Source organism: Perca flavescens, chromosome 23, assembly GCF_004354835.1.
Source record: "Perca flavescens isolate YP-PL-M2 chromosome 23, PFLA_1.0, whole genome shotgun sequence".
In the NCBI taxonomy this organism is placed as follows: domain Eukaryota; kingdom Metazoa; phylum Chordata; class Actinopteri; order Perciformes; family Percidae; genus Perca; species Perca flavescens.
The window spans coordinates 24569259-24590536 of NC_041353.1; the positions used below are offsets into that span (position 1 = coordinate 24569259).

At 42.2% G+C, this 21278-nt stretch overlaps 1 protein-coding gene across 1 annotated transcript; it reads left to right on the top strand.

Moving 5' to 3' along the window:
- Positions 1-1377: 1377 nt before the first annotated feature.
- Positions 1378-21278, top strand: lemd3 (LEM domain containing 3). Its single transcript, XM_028570849.1, has 13 exons — positions 1378-2823; positions 5615-5655; positions 6752-6821; positions 7347-7420; positions 8891-8970; positions 9111-9256; positions 10229-10330; positions 11829-11931; positions 13083-13261; positions 15677-15758; positions 15892-15997; positions 16077-16155; positions 19078-21278. The coding sequence occupies exons 1-13, from the start codon at positions 1464-1466 to the stop codon at positions 19245-19247; spliced, it is 2592 nt and encodes an 863-aa protein (XP_028426650.1). The 5' UTR covers positions 1378-1463; the 3' UTR covers positions 19248-21278.

Genomic DNA, 21278 nt, shown 5'->3' on the forward strand with positions numbered 1-21278 from the left:
GCCCTGACAGTACCTAGGTAAGGACTACTAGCCAGTCAGAAGCAGAGTATGAAGTATGAGTGTACCATGCTAGCAGCTAGGCGAGCATTATAACGTGTGTTCCAAAGTGACCACGTTGGTCTCTGAAGTAAAGGCTGGACTACAATAGAGCTGTTTGGAGCAGTTTGTGAACAGTGTTTTCTGTTGGAGATGGTAAGTCCCTTTGGGGGGGGACTTTGGGCTTTTTCACTTTGTAAACCTATAACGTGCACAAAAAAGATATACAACACGATAAAGGAAAGGGGAAAAGCCAAAAAGCATAACATGAGCACTTTAATTAAAGTGAAATATAATTTGTGTATCTGTCCCTTGTTTCAGATCCTCTCTAACATGTAATGGATTCCTTTTCTTCCGCGAAGTTTTATGAAAATTGGGCCAGTAGTTTGAAATCCTGCTGACAGACATGATTGATTGATAAACATGCTGCCCTTGACCAATCTGTGGTGCATGTTTCACCAAGCTGTTTCACAGAACACAGGCATCCATTTCATCATCGTTAGTATATAAAAAAAATATACACCTGGTAAAGTGAATAATAAAATGTGCAATAGTTACACATTGAGTTGAATCAAGACACAAAATGTCAATAGAGAAATACTACGATAAAATACAAATTAGTACAAACATAAAAAAGGGAGAGGGGAGAAATACAAATATTAATAATACATTAATAATATAAGCAGATTAATAAATAAAAAACATGAAATAAATTACAGAAAACCAAGGTGCAGAAAAACTTTAAGATGTATTTGTATAGTGCTTGATTGGCGAAATAATCATTGTTTTCTTCAGAACAATGCTGCATATAAACATTAATTAAAAAGAATTGTGTTTTATTGTGTCAATGTTTACAAAAAAATATCACATTTGCTGATGACATCTCAACAGATGTAATAAGATATAAGCTATATGTTCAGCATATGCACAAATTTCTAGTGTATTTATCTTAATATGTTGGGAATAACAATTTGAACAATTTGTATGGAAGAAGCCATGTTTTGCCACTGAATCTCACTAAGTTCCAAACACACACATTTTCCACGTGGAGTAACTACTGTTGAAAAAAATAATCCTTATATGTTTATTGGTAAACTTAGCTATAGCTGTTGGTAGGCTATATTCCATTTTTCAAAAAGGTAAATTCTGATATTTGCACACAAAAAAATTTGGATTTTTGCTACAGCTGCTCAGAGTCATCAGCTCGGCTGTAGAATCCCACTAGGAATAGCACGTTTTAGCTTTTGATAGAAAAAAGAAGAAGAATTAGAACACAACTAACACATAACTAAACAGTAATCATAGATATATGCATGTATATGAACAGTAATAAACAGCTCTTGGTTTTGAACGCAGCCCAGTTTGTCTACCACTTCACCCCTACGTCATTTCCGTTACTCAACCTTCTCCGGAGAGTTTTGTCCAAGATGGCGTCAACGCAGTTAACGGATGAGGAGCTTTTCTCCGAATTAAAGCGCTTTGGTTTCACTCCAGGCCCGGTTACCGAAAACACTCGCCCGGTGTATTTGAAAAAACTGAAGAAGCTTCGGGAGGAGCAACAGCAGCGGGGCTCTAGAGCGGGTAAAACCCGTAGCGGCGGGGCCATCCACAGCACCGCTGGCGGAGGCAACACGGCGGGATCCAGGCCAGCCAGCCATGACGTCACGCACCTGAGCTCCAGCAGGAGACCGGGCAGGAAGCCCTCCGTCCTCGGCTTCAGCTCCGACGAGTCTGACGCTGAAACTCCGTTGAAAAGAAAAGGCCTCAATCACAGCGGTAGGGCAGACCGAAGCTCCGGTTTCCCGCAACAGCTGAAGATAAGGCCCGTTACGACGCCGACTGCAGCTACCAAGAGTCAGTATGGCGCTACGAGTACGGTAAATAGCAACAATTCTTCCCCGGGTCCGGGCGGGCAGAGAAGTGTCTCGCTGGGCTGGGGAGTCCGTGCCAGATCCAGCCCTGAGGCTGAAGGGAGGGATTGCGACGACTCGGGGGACGACGACGATTATGAGGGGGGGACGGAGAAGAACTCACGCTCTTTAAATGGCTGTGGGGCGTCTCACTTGAACGCTAGCAAGCTAGCTGGGGATTACTCCGACTCCGATGAGGAGGAGGTTGGGGGCCTTGGTGCCGGAGACAAACCGCGGGATAGGTTGGAGCCTAGACGGAGCCACCCTAAAGCGGAGTTTAATTCCCACGTAGTGGGCCGAGGGTGTCAGACGGGAGGGGCCGCCAGACAGGTCAACCCGCCGGAGAGTCTAAATATGGTGGGGGGCCGGAGGCAGGAGGGGGAGGAGGACGAGGTGAAGAGAAGGGACTCGGACCCATCGGGAGTCTTTCGGAGCCACAACTTTCCCAGGAAGTCCATATACGTGTCCCTCGCCGAGAACCACGGAGGAGAGGCCGGGAAAAATAACCACGTCGACGGCGAGGACGGAGCCTCCAGAAGCAGCAGCAGCAGCAGCACTAGTAGGTTCGCCATTGGGTTGAGACCGCGCTTCTCCAACTATAGCAGCCTGTCCCAGACCTACAGGGGCAACCACTCCAATCACACCACCCCCAGTCCCAACCACTCGTATAGCCAGGCAGTGCTGAAGCAGAAGCTGTCCGTTCCGGAGGATGAGCTGCTCCAGCAGTTTAAAAGGGATGAGGTGGCCTCCTCTGGTAGCTTCAGCGCGCACTACCTGTCCATGTTCCTGCTCACGGCAGCCTGCCTCTTCTTTCTGCTGCTGGGCCTGATGTACCTCAGGATGAGGGGCACTGGATCTTCGGAGGTGGATGGAGTCAGTAAGTATCCGACACGTGCAATTTGAGCTGCCCAATATGGCAGCTGTAGTAAGCTTAGTAAGATTCAAAATAATAATAATAATAATCCAAAATTGTTCAGCACAAATGCAAAAACAGTTGAGCAAAAATATCTTAAGGACTAGATAGATAGATGGATAGATACTTTATTGATCCCCAAGGAGAAATTGAAGGTCCCAGTACCTTAGACATCACACATTTACAATTATATAGTTGGGACAGACTAAACGACATGATCACTGTTACCCCTTGCACCCATTGGCTTGACCTCTTGTAACCAGTGACACTACCTTGTCAACAAACGCCAACGCTGAGCGCAGATCAGTGTGTACCGTCCCATTTTCAACCTATCCCTCCTCCAGGTGCAATCACAACATTTGCTTTGTAATAGCCAGAGCCAGCTATTTCACAGGAACGTGATCCCACCCCCAGAGCTCAACGGTAACTTTTTTTCCTCCCAAGGCCTAAGTGGAAAAAATGTAGGAGCACATAAAGAACTTTTAGGGGTGCAATGAAAATGTATCAAATAATGTGTTGTTCTTTAATAAAAGGAATACGAAGAGACATTTACAAGCAAAGTGATTTCAGTAATTTGAATAGAAAAAAAATAGAAAAATATACCAGGTTTTTAATTATTTCTGCTTCAAACTATTTCATATTTTGTAATTATTTATACTTTAAACGGCTTTAAGCTGTATATGGTTCAAGGTTAATTTATTGTAATTTAACATCGCAGTGTTGCACAACAAAATGCAGTTGTAGTCTCTTAATGCTGCGAGAAAACCAAAGCAGTCGTGCATTCCTGTAGTGCATGTTCTAAATGTGCATGAGAAGGAATGTAAACAGCAGCAACAAACACACTGGTGAATTGATTGGGCAGATAATATGGGCGTCATCTTAACATAAAAAAAATTCTAAATCAGGTAAACCTTGTCGATCAACTTTGACTAAGTTTGAGCATCATTGATCTAAACATTTTCCCATTAAACTTATACAGGATACAGCTATTGCTGTTGGTATACAGTGGTACTTGTAGCTGATTTGTACAATAATGCAATCATGTTATGAATACAAAACGTTATGAAATGTAATGTTTTCTGATTTGAAAATACATTTTCTATTGATCCATAAATTGGCAGTGATGTTGAGTCACGCGTGTGGAACGCGGATTCATTGTAAAGTCTAACCATCATAGTGTAAAATAGTTTACTGCCGCGGTTACGTGGACATCAGAGAGACGGAGTGATGCGACATCGCCTCTGCAGCTCGTCCAGGTAACAGGGAGTCAGGTCACTGCTGATGAAGCACCTGTGGTTACTTTACAAAACTCCACGCAGACAACGGGCGCTGCAGTTGCATGCTCGCTGCATTATAAAAAAAATGGCGAGCCTAATGGTCCTGACACACCAAGCTGATAATCGTCCGTCTGACAGTCTGGTGAGGTCGGTGACTCGAGTGTGTTCGGTGTGTCCCGAGACGTCGGCCTTCATTTTGGCCGACCTGACATGCTGAGTCAGAGGGCGGGCAGTCTGACTCAATGACCAATCTGATTAGTGGAGTGCTAACCCGGAAATGACGAGCGGAATGAGCGTGACTAGAGTCTCTCAAAATCTGAAGAACGTCTTTTAAACTGACCTTTGTCGATCTGAAATGAAGACAGATTCAGCAACTGCACGGCCTATTTCTCTCTTAAAATGTTTTCAGAAACACGTTTCAGTGAACTGTTTTTGTAAAATACGAGAACGTATTTCAAACAAGCCGGCATTACTATCGGCTGGAGAAGCCAGACCCATGTGACCCACGTTCGTCATTTCCAGTTTTTATTATTTGTATACGTCTCGCGCAAGCGTACGCTCAAGACGGCGTCGCTTCGGTGTGTTCCGAGGCACTTTTTGGACCTCGGGGAGCCGGCCGATCAGTCCGACTGGCTTTTCTGCCGACGGTCAGCCGTTGGGTTGGTGTGTCAGGGGCTTAAAGCGGCCTTGGTGTGGTTACACTTGCTCTAAATTACGCTTGTATGTGCTCCAGTCACAAAGACAACAAACTTAAATGTAGCAAGTTCGTGGGAGTATGGCCACCACATCTGAAAAAAACAAGGAAAGTGTAAAAAAAAATATATACCGTAATGTTATTTGTACACATGCTGCTAAATTTTACAGTTCATGACAGTACACATCTATCTTTAGTTGCAAATGCGAGTGAAACGCTTGCACTGTCGAGCCCTTCACCCCCTCTAAGAAATACTGGTCCAATCCTGGCCCCAAACGCACTCTTGATAGGGTTCTTTCTGATGCATTAAATGACTTTTTAGCAGTCTCCAGGCAGTTGCTCGTTGATGGCCCAAACTTTCACCCATCCTATGGGCGAATACAAATGTCCAGACTTCTCTGCACTTGCGGACTTAAGGAAGTGTGCGAGTGCAAAGGGGTTGCCCAAATCCACAATTAAGTACACAAGGACTCTTGAATGCACTTTTCTGCAGACTCTGCTTGGTGTGCAAACTTTATCAGACTTGGCTCAGAAGACCCATAACGCAAACTGATAACAACAATGGTAAACACAACCAGTTTGTCCGGCTGATGTTTATCGGCGTGGTGTGTCAGGGCCTTTAGGTGATGTCTGAACTACACTCACCTTCCACTGTCTTATTGTCAAAGATCAAGTTTTTCCTCCTCCTAATCCAGCTTGTGTGGTGTTTTTTTAGGTTTGTGTGTGGCTCTAGAGAGCCTGCTGATTGTCTCCTTGAATGTATCTCTTTCTCTTTTTGTTGCAGTTAAGAACCACCCTTTTGGCAGCAATTTTGACTCTTCTTATGTAAGTAGATATTTTCTGACTTGCTCTTTCCAAAACAGCAAAGTTGTGTTGCAAAGTTTTTGTTCAATATATTGAGCAGAGGAAGTGTAATGTTTGTACAATCATTCCGAAATTAGATTGGATGTAGTGGATGTGAGCAGTGAACCCAGCTGAAGTGCTGCCTTGTTAATGAATTGGCCTGGCCGGGCTGAGGTCAACTGTCCCAGAAGTGGCGCCGAGCGCTGCCCTTCATGCTTTTGACCTTTTAAGTAGAAAAAACAGTTCTCCTAAAACTGATACTGAATGCTATTAGTAAGCCACACTAGGTTGCAGATGTTATCTCAACAGTTCACTAAATCTTGGGGCCTAGATTGTAGAGATGTCCCAAGCAGATCGAAAACACCTTTATTTATCCAAATTAGCACACATTTGAGACAATGCAGAATTTGCACAATCAAACTAAAAAGGTCAGAAAACTTGTAATACAAAAAAATATTGTCTTAATGTAAATAACCAACAGGGGAAGTTGCATGGTGATATCTGTTAGTTACATTATTGACCCTATTCACCTGTAGTGTCTCCACTTAACATGGGCTGCAATGGGACATTGTGGCATCACTGATTACAGTATTTTTCAATACTTGCCAACACTTGGATCTCTTAGGACTTATGTTTATAGAGGAGACTTTTATGAGTAATAAACATTTTGTCAGATTTTCTGTTGCAATTTCTGGGAGATTCACCCCCTTTTGTTTTCTCACAAAATACTTGTACTAATCAGCATATAACTAATATTAATTTAATAATGTGTCAGAAGTATGAAACTGTTTTCATTCAGTTTCTGTAGAGAACTGAAATGATTTGCGTTCCTTTGTATTTTTTATTTTTTTAACTGGCAATATAGTTTCAGTTTTTATTGAAGGTTTTAGTTTTTATTTAGCTTCAGTTTACTTTAAAAAACAAAGTTACCGCTTGTTTTGGTTTACTCTGATAACCCTGGTTGGAACATATTTGAAACTATCAAAGTGCCATCACAAAGGTCTACAAATGAACTAATTAATATAATATACGCAGTTCTGTTGGTAGAGTGTGTCCACTAAGTATGTATCGTCTGCAGGAAAAGGCGGAGAAGGACCTGATCCTAAAGCTGTTGCTGAATCTACATGACCACCTGGCCCACGTTGCTGGTAGCTATTAACATCTGCACTACACGGACTGTACAGCTGTGTGAAGGAACTAGACATTATTAGGAAATGTAGCCAATATGGGTTGAAAATGTATGAAACCGATTTCCTAGTTCTTTGGAATTATAGTGACAGTGACTCTGACATTAAAAGGCTGATACACTTGCACTTTCTATACTGTACACACAGATTAAGGAAAGATGATACATTGTCAAAACGGGTGAGGGAGCTTCTCAGTCAAACAGAGCCGGTGAAAGCAGCTTGTAATGTTATATATGTAACAGAAACTGAGTAATTGACATAAGTGATGATATCTTATTGAATTCCCAATCCAGAGTACTGTACTTTATTTAAATCACATCCTATTGAAACGATCCAATACTTGTATACCTATAGTATATTTAAAATCTCTGTGCCTGTCATATAAACATGAGTATACTGATCAGTAGATAAACAGGCTGTTAAGACACATGGTGTTGGAACAAGCAGAGGTTTTCCTTCCGTGATGGTTTGATATTCTGATTTCAGGCCAGCATGACTGTGGCGACCAGCAGCATCCAAAAAGAAGTCTGTCCATGGATGAGGCCTCGGCGTACTTACTGGTACGTCCACACGTTAACATACCTCGGCTTTTTCCGATTCACAAATGTGTACCTCCTTGACTCCTCCATCCTCCGGCTTGTGACCTGGAAATCGTCTCAGCGTGTCATCCCTGAAGGACACCCAAATTTCTAAAATGCACATTGAGGAGAGCGGAGGTAGAAAAGGGAGAGAGGGTTCATATCCACTAACTAACGTTTTCTAAACGTGAACATGGCAGAGCTGCTGTCGGACAGAAAACTACAGTTTTGCCATATTAGCTGCAGTGACATTACTGCGCGCATGGAAACGTTTACAAGACAGAATTTAAAAAAGCAATGTAGCCTACTGGGACTATAGAGGGGCACAACACAATCGCACATTTAAAAAGTGCTATAAAAAAGAATCTAATAAAATTCTAATCTGTGGGAAACACTGACTAACATGGAACAGCTGAGTTACACATCATATTTAATTGACGCCGCTTTAAAATGACCACTCTGAGCACGGATGTCTCATTTTGTTAAATGCCCGTTGCCTCGACACCTCTCTCCTTGTGTCTCTTCCTCGACTCAAATCTTTGGTGGGGCGGGACTAAGAGCGCGAGGAGAGGAGTCGGGGATGCACAAACTGGGAATTGGGAAAGGCCCCCCTGCCTGTTCAACAAAACCTGTCAGCATCTTTCTAATGAGCAGAGATTTCACACTAAGCAACAAGGTTAGTGGTTCCCAGTTGCCATGAGAGACTTGGAATTAGAATATCAGACAGGGTAACCTGGGAGCTTGATACTTGTTTTTAATTTTATTTTTTTAAGCCAAGTCTGGGAATTTTGCAGAAGGGTCACTTTGAAGAAATACAGCCGAGTTTATTTTCCGACCCGTTTACTTTGGTTTAGATGTTTTAAATCCAAATCTGAAGGCAGGATAAGAGAGTGATGATGAAGTGGAGTGTATAAGAGGAATGATTTTTAAAGCGTCCACCTTAGAGCTGCAACTAATGATTATTTTCATTGTCGATTAGTTGTTTGATCTATAAAATGTCAGAAAATGGTGAAAAATGTATTATTCATTAATAATTATTAATATTCAGTTCACTGTCATGAGGAGAACTTGAATATATTCACATTTAAGAAGCTGGAATCAGAATCATTATGACTGAAACCGTCATAATAAATAGTTGCCGATTAATTGACAACTAAGCAATTTAATTAGAGATGCACCGATAGACCGGCCGTTGACCGGAATTGGCCATTTTTCACGTTCGGCCACGACCGGCAGGTCAGTCTGACATATGGCGATTTCATGCCGGTCAACGCTACAATTGACTGACAACAGAAGTTATACGAGTTACAGTTCTCAAGGACGCACGCCCAGTACTGAAAGGCTGTATTAATAAAGCAGGACCCTTTGGAGTGGGAACTCCTGGATGCTGATTAGCTGTTCTATCCATCTGGTGAACTGTTCTCTGATCAGTAGTGTGTGTCTTTTGTTCAGGATCAGAATGAGGAGTTTAAAGACTTCATTGTTACTTCTCTGGAGTGGATCATCCGGACAGGCCAGGATGTTGGGATAAGGTAACACACGGTACACATATTCATGCTGATCACAAGTCTTGCATGTGACATCCCCACTTACTGTGTGTGTGTGTGTGTGTGTGTGTGTGTGTGTGTGTGTGTGTGTGTGTGTGTGTGTGTGTGTGTGTGTGTGTGTGTGTGCTGACTGGTCAGGTAGCTGATGATCCATTGACCGACGTGTCTGAGATCTCTCAGCTGGAGTCCACACATCCCAAGATGCCCTTCGTGTGCCGCTTCCGCCGAGCCTTCCTCACCGTCATCAGCAGAGTCTTCCTGATTGCAGCCGGTGAGATTTAATCCACGCCACACAAACAACAGCATGCCCGAAACACGTGTGGCGTGTAGATCAATGACCGTGTTCCGTTGATTAGAGCGCCTGCTCCAGTTGTACCGGCAGCATCACCAGTGATGACTGAATGTTAACGGACACCTGTAGACAGTTCAGAGAACACAGCCGAGGGGAGGACAGCAACAATGTCAATCAATATAGCAGGTTTTCCTTTGTAAATAACTCCCAAAAACCTATTGAATTTTCTACATTAACCCTTGTGTTGTCTTCCGCGTCGACCATGCGACTTTTTGTATTTCTGGGTCAAGATTTAAAATTAAAACCGTAAGACACTGAGTTTTTGTCACTTTTCCAGATGTTCTTTATCACTTTGTCGATTTTTTTACATTTTTGTTGTTTTTTCCGACTTTTTTGTCACTTTTTTCAACGTTCTTTTATCAATTTTTCTTCTTCCAAATCCTATAAAATTGAATAAAACACCCAAATTCTATGAAAGTAGTGAACTGATCATTTATTTAACTTGTGAAGAGCATTGTACGGAACCATCCACGTTTTTTTTTTTTTTTTTTTTTTTTTTACAATTTGTTACAATTTGGTTGAGCGAAACCCAAATTTCTTATATAGAACCTTTTTGAAAATGGGTCAAATTTGACCCGAGGACAACAGCAGGGTTAAGATAATACAACACTGAGAAAAAGTAAGTTGTAACTAAAAAAATGTGACCTGTGCTGGAATTAGATTAGATCAAACACAAGGGAAATAGCGTATCAGGCATGTACAGAGGTAAGCAGTTGAATAATGGATAAAATAATAATAAATAATAGGCTACTCAATGTAGTTGACAGATTCATCTTCCTTGGACCTGTAAAATCTGTACAAAAGTCTGTGGCAAAACATCCAATATTTGTCAAGATATTTTAGTGTGAACCGAAGGAATTAGTGTCTTTTTTTCTTTTTCTCTGCGTGCAGTGGTCGGCTCTGTGTGGAGTGGGGTCTGCTACATGAAGTATCGCTGGAGGAGAGAGGAGGAGGAGACCAGGCAGATGTATGACATGGTGGAGAGGATCATCGGTAAGGAACAACTCCCATTCACTGGACTGAAACAAAGCTGGCCGACTCAAGCAAGTGAATGTGATGGGACTGTGAAACGCTGTGGTTTGCTATTCCACAGTGATTAGAGAACAGTTGTCACTTTCATCTGTGTGTTCGGTACCAAGATGGTCCCAAACGTGTCTCATCGTAAAGACTGGAATCAGTTAGCCTGGATGCCAGCTGAATTTAGCCCCGCCCACAACATTTGAGGTTGGGAAGTTCGGTCTGGACTTGATCCGTTGTGTCAAACCAGAGCTGTCTGGACCAATCACATTGTCAGGGCGGGCTTTATATGATGATGGACAGATTATAAACAGTAACGTAATTAACCACGTCACCAACGAGTTTGAATTTGTTTACAACAAAGATGGCTGCCGCTGGAGTATTGAGATGTGTAGATTCCGCCATCGCGTCTGTTATAGAAGATATTGTTAACGCTCATCTTCTTCTAGTTCTTCTAGTTCTTCCAGCGTGCGTGCAGTTGACTTCTGTTGACAACTATGCGTCGCTCAACATATGTCACATACTCCGTTGCTCTGATTGGTCGTAGGTCTATCCAATTGAGTGCAGAGGCATTTTCTTTCCTGGTTCGGTTGAAACACGCCCCATAATCACAGCCCAGTGGAGCAGCATCAGACTCATGTTCTGATTTAGAATCTGAGTATGACCACGTCAGGCTAGGAAGCAGTGGCAAGCTGAGGAAGCTGTTAGCTTTGTCAGAAGTGAGAGAAGAAAAAAAAGGTACTCCTGAATTAATAACATGAAGTACTCTGTTGCGTTTCCACCCATAGTTCCCAGGAACTTTAGCCCTAGGAACAACTTTTCAAGGAACTAAAAGGTTCCTTCAGCCCGTTGTTATCTGCATTTCCACCGCGTTATAAATACCCGTAAAGATTAGTCAAATTTGTCCGTTGACGTATGAAAAGCAACATGACAGGACGAGGGCTGCTGGATGTCTCTCTGTAGCCTGCAGTTCACTGTGAAAAAAGAAATAACCCTTAGGTTTTGTCTCACTGCAAAAATGTACTGCTGAGACTGGAAGCCGACATACTTCCAACTTCACCTTTAGTGTTGCCAAACAAAGAGAGAGGTTCTCCCCTTGTCCGAAAATGGTCATAAATTGATATGAGAGTGCTTTCTTGTTTTATAAAAAAAAAGCAGTCAGCAAGTTCCAGCAGCCGCGCTGTGTGTGTTTAACCAATCAGCGACGGTCATTCCTGCAAATCCCACTCCAAAGGTTCCTGCACTTTCTTAATTTAGACCCTGGTCCCAAACACAACGAGTCCCTCAGAAGGTTCCTAGTTCCTGCGGTCGAAAAAGGGGCTTAATACGTAACATTTAATCAAATACTCAATATAGTAGAAAGTCTAAATACTGCGTATCATATGTCCTGATGATTTGTCGGTTGAAGTCATTGACTGCTGGTTTTTGCTGTATATGAGTGCTGTAGATGATATGCTTTAATCCTGTTGTTCAGATGTGTTGAGGAGCCACAGTGAGGCTTGCCAAGAGAACCAGGACTTGCAGCCATACCTGCCCATCCCCCACGTCAGAGACTCGCTGGTTCAGCCTCAGGACCGGTCAGTACTAACACTTTCACAGCCTGATCTTTGGTATCTGAATCCAGATTTTTTTTTAAACAACTCCTTAAGTGAAGACGAGTACATCAGGGCCTGAAATGAACACCTGCCATACCGCAAATCAGTTCAACATCACCTACACCGCTGACTGATGCTGCCTTCTCTCGTCCTAATGTGGACTCTAGATTGGCAAGGGGTACTTTCCATAAGATCATCTCTCAATGCAAATCACACCAGCTATTTGGCTAACTGAAATAAAACCATGCCAACCTCTAGGTATGGTGAAGGGTCTGTGATGATGTGGGGGGGCTATTTTAATTCCAAAGGCCGAGGGAACTTTATCAGGATGCATAGTATCCTGGATCCATGAAATAACTGGCCTTTAAAAATAAAAATCTGCCTGCCTCTATGGGAATTTAACATAGGGGTGTACTGACTTATGCCCCCTGTATTTTAAGTTAGAACATTTATTTATTTATGATACATTATTCATTCACAAAGAAAATTGGGGTCCTTAAAGGTTGGAATTTTCCTATTTTTTAAATTAAGGCATAAAAAAAGAAATAAAAAAAAGAAATGGTTGAGTTTAGGAAAAGAACACAGGGAAAGGCTTTAGTAACAAAACGGTGACAAAAACACGGAAAATAACGAAAAAAACACGCTAGGAAATGGTTGGGAAAAGGTTGGGTTTAGGAAACAAACATTGGGTAAGGCTTATTAAAAAAAAAAAATTTTTAAAACGGCTGAAAAATCGCCACACGCGGGACACGAACCCGGCTCTCCCGGGTGAAAGTGCTGTGTTTCCAAAAGATAATTTTTTTAGTCAATGAGCATGGGTCTATTCACTTATGCTTAGCACTGTAACTCTACACTTTACAAAATGTGTATTAATTATTATGGACAGTTAAATCATTTTTATTATTATTATTATTAAAACAAACCTTAATCTGATATGAACATCTAGTATACAGTATGTCACTGTTTATTACACTAATGTATGCAAAGTGTTGCAGAAATGTTACTTGGTAGGGTTGTCATTTTGACTTTGACGGAGAAGGGACTCGCGAACTTATCGAAATGGGAAACTGTCACGTCAAATTGCCAGAACCCGTTCACCTATCAGGTAAAGAAGAAGTTGTGATATTTTGCAGGAAGAAAATGAAGAAGATTTGGGAGCGGGCTGAGAGGTTCCTCTCAGCCAACGAGTCCAGGATTCGAAAAGAGACCCAAAGGATCGGTGGAGCGGACTTTCTGGTCTGGAGGTGGATTCAGCCTTCTCTCAGTTGTGACAAGACCTCTTTGATGCCCTCCAAAGTCTGGCAGGGAAAAGGTAACGCGCTAAAAAATGTTCTAGTGGCTCCAGAGAGCATTTTTTTTCTCTCAAATTGTACGGGTCAGATATTTAGTTCACAAATAAATGGAAAGTTTTGTTTTGATTCAGTGGTGGGTTGCAGTTTTACAGCTTTTCCAACGTAAAATAAAGCCACACTAGAGCGCCGCTTACTGTGCTCCATGGCTGCAACACAACAAGCGCCTGGCTTGTTAAATCTGGAACCCATGATCAGACTTGAAACTAGGCCTGTCACGATAACAAATTTTGCTGGACGATAAATTGTCCCAGAAATTATTGGAATAAACGATAATATTGTCATCGAGAGACCATTTGCATCTAATATAATGATAATGTCATAATAATAATAATAATAATAATAATAATACAGGTACACCTTTTCAAAGATCAATATACTTTTATTTCTAAAGAATATTTAACACTGGAACTGGAAGACATTTTAAATATCCACAATATGTCTTTGATCTCCTTTAGTATGTCGTCTTTCACGCTGATGTACAGTTGTGGGATTGCCGTTTGTGACACGTAAGTTCTCAGACTAGAGACTCTGTACTACATTTTACAATTATTTAACACTAAATATTACATTTAAATAATATATAATTAATAAATAAAATCTATATGTATGGCTATCTGCCACGTGGCGAGTAAATGTACCAAAATAGTTCTGTTTTTCAGTCTTCATTTTGGCGAAGGTGCGGCTTCTGCTCTTCTGCAGGTCGGAGCTTCGTGGGGGCGGGCCGACACACACACACACACACACACACACACACACACACACACACACACACACACACACAGGCACCAACTCTGACATACTTTCCACACTCCGTGTCCGCGGACAGCTGTAGGCTTGTACCGTTAATGTTCTGTGCATTGTCGGACACATGCAGCCACTTTCCTGAAACCGCTTGCGAGACTGACGAGTCTACAGCGGCGTGTATGTCCGAGCCCGTCTCCACAGTCTCCACCTGCAGGTTGTCAGCTGTGTGGTTTGGAATGAAAGAAAGAAAACGGGAGGCCGAGTAACACGGTGGATGTCGCTCATATACTTATTTTTTTTTTGACGGCGCCTTAACTGCAAAGTGCTGCAGGAAACCCTGCTCCAACTCTCTCGCTCTCTCCGCCTGGAGTCCCGCCCACACAAAGACCATGCGACTGACGAGGGTTCACTCCTCGTTACGCTAAGGAACCGAGAGTGGTCCTCCAGTCTCTTTGGTAGAGAGGGAGAGACGAGGAAAACAAACAAGCATGCAAATGGAAATTATCGTGGCCGGAAAAATTATCGAGCTCATTTTTTTTTATCATGCGATAACTCGATTTATTGACTATCGCGACAGGCCTACTTGAAACCAAATCTTCCATAAGATTATACTGGAATCATAATTTTTGAAACGATTCCAAGTAGGAATCGGTTCTCGGTGCCCAATCCTAGTTAAAGTGGGCTGTAACGGTGTTTCGGCATCTTCGATTAATAAGTAAAAAAAAATCTAATTGGTTGTTTAAAGTGGCTACATGTAACTCTCGGGTTGTGTTGATTCTATCGGCCCCTTTGGACAAAAGCGCTAGTGTTTTTACCACACCTGCTGTAAAGCTCTTTTCTTTACGGTGCTGTATCACCCACTGTAGATTACTGAGTTAGTGTTACCGTGAGGGTATATAGTCGTGATGAAGGTTTTGCTCAGACAGAAAATCATTCATTTACAAAGAGAATAAGTAACAGAGTGCGTTTCAAGTGTATGTACGGTAACTCAGCCTACTTTGGATGTATTGTGAGATAAACCAGGGATCACTGTCACTGGGTCACGAGCCAAAGCATTAAGAGATTGTTGTAGCAACCAACGTAATAATAACTGAGATTAATACAGCGCATTTCATAAAACCCACGGACGCTATACACAAGTACAGGGGGACAAGGGAAAAGAAAAAAGTAGGCCAACACGACCATGGACTGAAAGGGAATAAAACGTCTGCGCTAAATGGAGCCACATTGAGCGTTGTAAAGTTATTTTATGAATGAAATAGATATATTACATACCTGAGGGCCAATTCGGGGTCGATTTTGAATCATTTACAATCCTGAAATTGTCTCCATCTGTTGAAAGCCCGACCAAGCTGTGACTTGGGGTTTTCACACATTGTCTTTCCCTTTTTAGCTTTTAGTTGTTCTTGGTTTGATTTCCTTCTTTCCTGTGATGGTAAATGCCAGCACAAAGAAAAGCCCAAGTTGACGGATATGCGGCCTACATGAGTTAAATCCAGCGGGATCTGCAAAGGCGCAATCCCGGAAGTGGAACGTCGTGGACGTAGACTACCTGCCCAGTTACTGACCTGAACTAGCGCTGTGTTCTGACATGATCTTCAGGGCATTGACTTTTTGCCTCTCCTCTTCAGCTTTCCCGCTGGACCGCAGGAACTCTCCTCCCAACAGCCTGACTCCATGTCTGAAGATCAGAAACATGTTTGACCCAGTCATGTGAGTACCAGTCTCTGCTGCTTGCTTAATGCGCTGTCAGGGGGCAACCAAACCTAGTCTTTTTTTTTTTTTTTTTTTTTTTTTTAACCGAGCTGACTTACTGCTTGTGACCACGATGTGTTTGTGTCGTCAGGGAGGTTGGGGAGAACTGGGATCTAGCCATCCACGAGGCCATCCTGGAGAAGTGCAACGACAACGACGGAATCGTCCACATCGCCGTCGACAAGAACTCGCGAGAGGTATGCCCTATCCTGTAAGCACACATCCATGCCGTTGGCTGCAGCCATGTCACACTGTGCTCCCCTGCTCTCTCCACAGGGCTGCGTCTATGTCAAGTGTCTGTCTGCAGAGCACTCAGGGAGAGCCTTCAAGGCACTTCATGGCTCCTGGTTTGATGGTAAGTCACATTCTTTAATAACACTGACATTAGAGTAGGGCTGAAACCATTCCTTGAGTAACTCAAATAATTCCATTACTAAAAATCCTCGATGCAGAATGATTTGCCTCGAAGCTTCGTTTTAATCCATGTTACCAACGTTGTGTTGCTCCCGGTGTTTCCGCACGGAGGATTGCGACGCATGTTGTGTAAAACGAAAACTCTGTACAGTGTGTCTGCTGCAAAATGGAACTAGCTTACCACAATAATAGCACATAGACGTCACTGCTTCAGCATCTCAACACAAAACGTTGAGTCTAACTTAATCCTCCATTCCACGAAGCTGACCCGACAAAAGTAAATCAGAGTTGTATGGATGATGAAACTACACCAAACACAACTACCAAAAACAAGAAAAATACGTAGCTGTGACCACAATTTGATCTAAAGAGCCGACTTGTTGACTATCCCTTCAGAAAAACAGCTGATTGTTGCGCACCATTTTCTCTCACTCTCTCTCTCCACGGAGAAACAGCCGCTCAGAGCTGTGTAGCATTGTCATCAAATATATACATGAAAATAGGTTGAGTATAACTAATTAGAGGTCCGATATGGGTTTTCTCTGGCCGATGCCGATCTTTAGAAATCAAGGTCAAGGTTTTTTTTGGCCGATATGTGCTTGTTTTTAAACCTCTATTTGAAAGATAAAATGTAACACTAATATACACAGAATTTCTCAACAAAAACATTTATTGAACACTTCACCAATCTACACTTGTATACTTCAATTCAAAATGTATAATATAAAAACATACTGTATATTGTATAAATAATATATGAAAAATATATTAAATAAACGAAACAGGTAAGAAGAAAATAAACTTTGTCAAATAAACTTGTAAATGAAAAAATAAAGTTTAGTGCACTTAGCAGCATTTATTAAACTTCTGAGAATACAAATCTGCACGTCTTCACAGAAAGTGACATGTTATTATTAATCTCAACACTATTTCCTCCTAACTCCTGTTGAATCAAATCAGACTAGGGTTATCTAAAGTCAATTCTTGTTTACCTTGTTTGTTAGATCATTGTTCATTTGTTGAAGTGTTGTATCTGTGTTTTGGGGATCCCACTGTTACATGTCCTGTTGCACTCATTAGGATCAAAACTCTGAGTTGTAATTTAAAACTCGTCCAGCCAATTTAATAAAATTAAGGGTTTTATTCATGCTCGAGTCCATAGATGCAGTTAATGGATACAGGCACGGAGAACTGAAGGCTCTGTTAGCAACGATTAGCTCCGTTAGCGGTTAGCTCCAGTTAGCTCCGTTATAGGAGTGGATGAGACTGCCACGCACAGGGGTAACAACCAGGCTTTGATAAATGACATTCGGGGAGCTTCCACAGCGGTGTGGCCGCGGTGTTTTGTACGATTAGTACAGTTAATCCCAAGGCAAGAACACCAGTAATATGCTAGCTACTACTAACGGTAGAGTCGGAGCCTGAAGTGACTGTGCGAGACACACAGCGCAAGAATTCACGAGGGGAGGGGCTGGAGGCAGGTGGTCTGAGTGCGCTGTAAAAAATGCCGCCTATTCATGTTTTTAACACTAGGCTGCCCGGAGATGCGCCTGCCTATTAATCGGCTTGATATACTGGGATATTGGCCGATGCCGATTATGTAAAAAAAATTTTGAGAGATATTTTAAGCAATGTAGGCAATAAAAATGTTGCATTTTTCAAAAATTAAACCAAACTATTGTATATTATTGCTCTTCAATAAAACAAAAGTATTTCTTATCAGATTAATCGATGGAATAATCGGTAGAATAGCCGATGACTAAAATAATCGATAGCTGCAGCCCTACATTAGAGTAGCTTACATCAGCAGTAACGAAAGGGCTGTGCTTGTGTGTTGCAATAGACAGTGTTGAGACTATTGCGGGGGAGATGGGTCATTGTGAAATGTCAAATGTACATTTTAAAAATTAATGGTATCAAGGTGCACTTTGAGAGCTACATTAAGAAGCTAGCTCTATAAAGCATCTGTGCTATTGTAAACAGAGTTGTGTTCTTGTAAGCAGTTGAATCATAAACACATTGTTTGTATAGATATGAATGGTGATGATACAGCAAAAAAAAGTCCCAACCACAAAGCATGGTCAATGTGTCAAAACACCAAATCAACTAGAGTATACATTTTGAGTTGTAGTTGCCTCAGAGGTGTCAAAAGTATTCCCATTCATTACTCTAGTAGAAGTACAGATACTAGGGTTTGAAAAGATTTCTGTAGAAGTTGAAGCATCAACTAAGCTTTTTACTCAAGTAAAAGTACTGGTTTCAAACCTACTTAAAGTATAAAAGTAAAAGTAATGTAAGGGGGGAAAAAAGGACAAAAGCTTAGCCTGCCCCACAGGGGCCTATAGGGCACTACCCCCACCTCCACAAAACAAAATGTTTTTTTAAATGCCATAATGACTATAATAATGTTATATTAAAATCATACCTGCAAACTGAGAAGGGCTGAAAAAGGTGACACATCTCTGTTTACTCCAGCTGCTAGCTAACGGTAGGCTAACGTTACCTGCTGTCAGGTGTAGTGTTAACTAGCTAACGGTAGGCTAATGACACAAGCTGTCAGGTGTAGTGTTAACTAGCTAACGGTAGGCTAACGTTACCTGCTGTCAGGTGTAGTGTTAACTAGCTAACGGTAGGCTAATGACACAAGCTGTCAGGTGTAGTGTTAACTAGCTAACGGTAGGCTAACGTTACCTGCTGTCAGGTGTAGTGTTAACTAGCTAACGGTAGGCTAATGTTATCTGCTGTCAGGTGTAGTGTTAACTAGCTAGGGGGGAACTGTTGATGTGTGATGTTTAGCTCCATTGTATGGAAGAGCGATTTGTCAGTGAGCGGCTGCCTTCTTCCCCCCCCCCCCCTTCGACAGGTAAGCTGGTGACGGTGAAGTATCTGCGTTTGGACCGCTACCACCAGCGCTTCCCGCAGGCCCAGGCCTGCAGCACCCCTCTGAAGGCCTCCGGGAGCACCACGAGCGCCACAAACACTACGCCCCGCCTGCAGCACCGAGGCGCCGCCAACTCGTCGGGCTTCTCGTGAGACGAGCGGCGGCGTTCTAGATTTAGCGTTGTTCTCTGTGCCCCTCCCAGCATGGCCGCGCCAGTCTGCTGCTGCTCCTTCACTGCTTCACAACGGGGAAGACTTGAGTCTGGGTCAAAGGGAGAGAGCTGGGTTTTTCTTTTTTTTGTTGTTCCCGTTTTCTTTTTTTTCAACAGAGGATCGCAAGAGAAGTTGTTGAGCGGCGCGGCGTTTGTTTTCAATAATCTTTTGTATTAAAATGTCATGGATTTGAACAAGGAAGCGGAGCTCTTCTGGAATATTTAAAATGTGTGCAGAAACTTCATCCTCCCTCCTCTTCCGCAGTCTCACGCCATGGATGGAGTTGATTTGGCCACTGTATGGAAATGGCTGCATGTATCAGAGTATGCCTCTATGTAAGCTCTCAATGCGACACAGTGTGGGTGTTGATTTGCCGGAAATTTTGATGTACTCCCTGTTGTTGTTGTTGTTGTTGTTATTATTATTATTATTATTATTATTATTATTCTGATGATTATTATTTAGTCAAGTGAGGAAGGCATGAACAGACTTGTAGAGGGCGTGCTGTAAATACATGTGAATGGTGGCACAAGCTTTATTACACCCTCCGTATTAAAAGCAAACCGTAAACTCACGTTTTATTATTTTTTTTCCTCACTGCTCACATACCACAGACTCTAGCTGTATCCCGGGCTCCTCGGGGGGTTGCGACAGCACCAATAACGCAGAACAGGGTAAACCTCTGGATTTCCATGTATGGCCTTTTTTTTCCCCTTTTTTTCTTTTTTTTTTTTTTTCGTTCCAGCATCCAGCAAGTGCTCCCACTCTCGGCTTCGGAGCGATATATAACAAGAATCGGGGAGCGTACCTTTTTAACAGTCCCCCTGAAAGCTTTCCCCCTCCAGATTGTAATCCAATATATTCCCAAATTCTTCTTATTATTTCACATTATGTTTTATTATTCGCCTCCTTTTCCAGTTTGGTCGTTTTCACTGCGGGCGCAGCGTCTCCTCGTATTTCCAGACCTGTGCTGAACAAGCGCGGCGGGTGTGGCGTCACTTCTCTGTGCACGAAGGCCAACCAGACCAGAGGAGAACACACACACACACACACACACACACACACACACACACACACACACACACACACACACACACACACACACACACACACACACACACACACACACACACACGGTGGCTCGTGTCCAGTTTACAGTCGGCTCGTCTTCCTTTTGGAGAGGCTGATGTTCCCGCTCATGGTCCGCCCTGACGCTGTCACTACTGCTCTGGAAACATATCAGCCTCGTGGGATTATGCTACCACTCTTTTTGTCACAAGAGTGACAAATGTTGTTTTTTAACTCTCAATTCCAAATATTCCCACCCCCTTGTTAAGAAGACTGTACTGAATTTAGGGATTCCTGATAGCCTGTGTTTTTAACAGCACCCTGTGTATTCCAAAAAAACCTGCTAGAAATCCAGGAGTTGCCAGACCTAATTTCTATTTTTTATTATTTTTTTTAATGCAGTGAATTAAAAGTTGGATTCCGTATTTGCAGTGTGAAATTGTACAAATGATGCACATTTCAAATGTTCAAAACCTGCTGCAACAGTTCGCGGCAGGCAACCCAACTGTGCCTTAAATTTGTGCTTTTTTTTTTTCTTTTCTTTCTCAAGACTGGCACTGCATTACTTGAGAATGTTCTGGATTTAAGAAATGTTTGAACTGTTTAAAGGGGGTGGGTGGAGAATAAGGCCTGCCATAGATGTAGTTTTGGTAGAGTTTGACATCTTTCAGATTTGGTATTTTGTAGCAGTTTCCTTTGATATTAAACCAAATGCTTCTCTATTTATTATTTTTTTTTTTAAATCAGCTGTGGTGATGTACTATTTTAATGTCACTAAACCTGTTACATATGTGTCATAACTTTTTTTTTTCTCTTTCCATGGGGGATCGACCTTACATCCGCTTCCAGACAATTGTCAGGATGTGTAAAATGACAAAATAAAGTCAACACTTTCTGAAATAA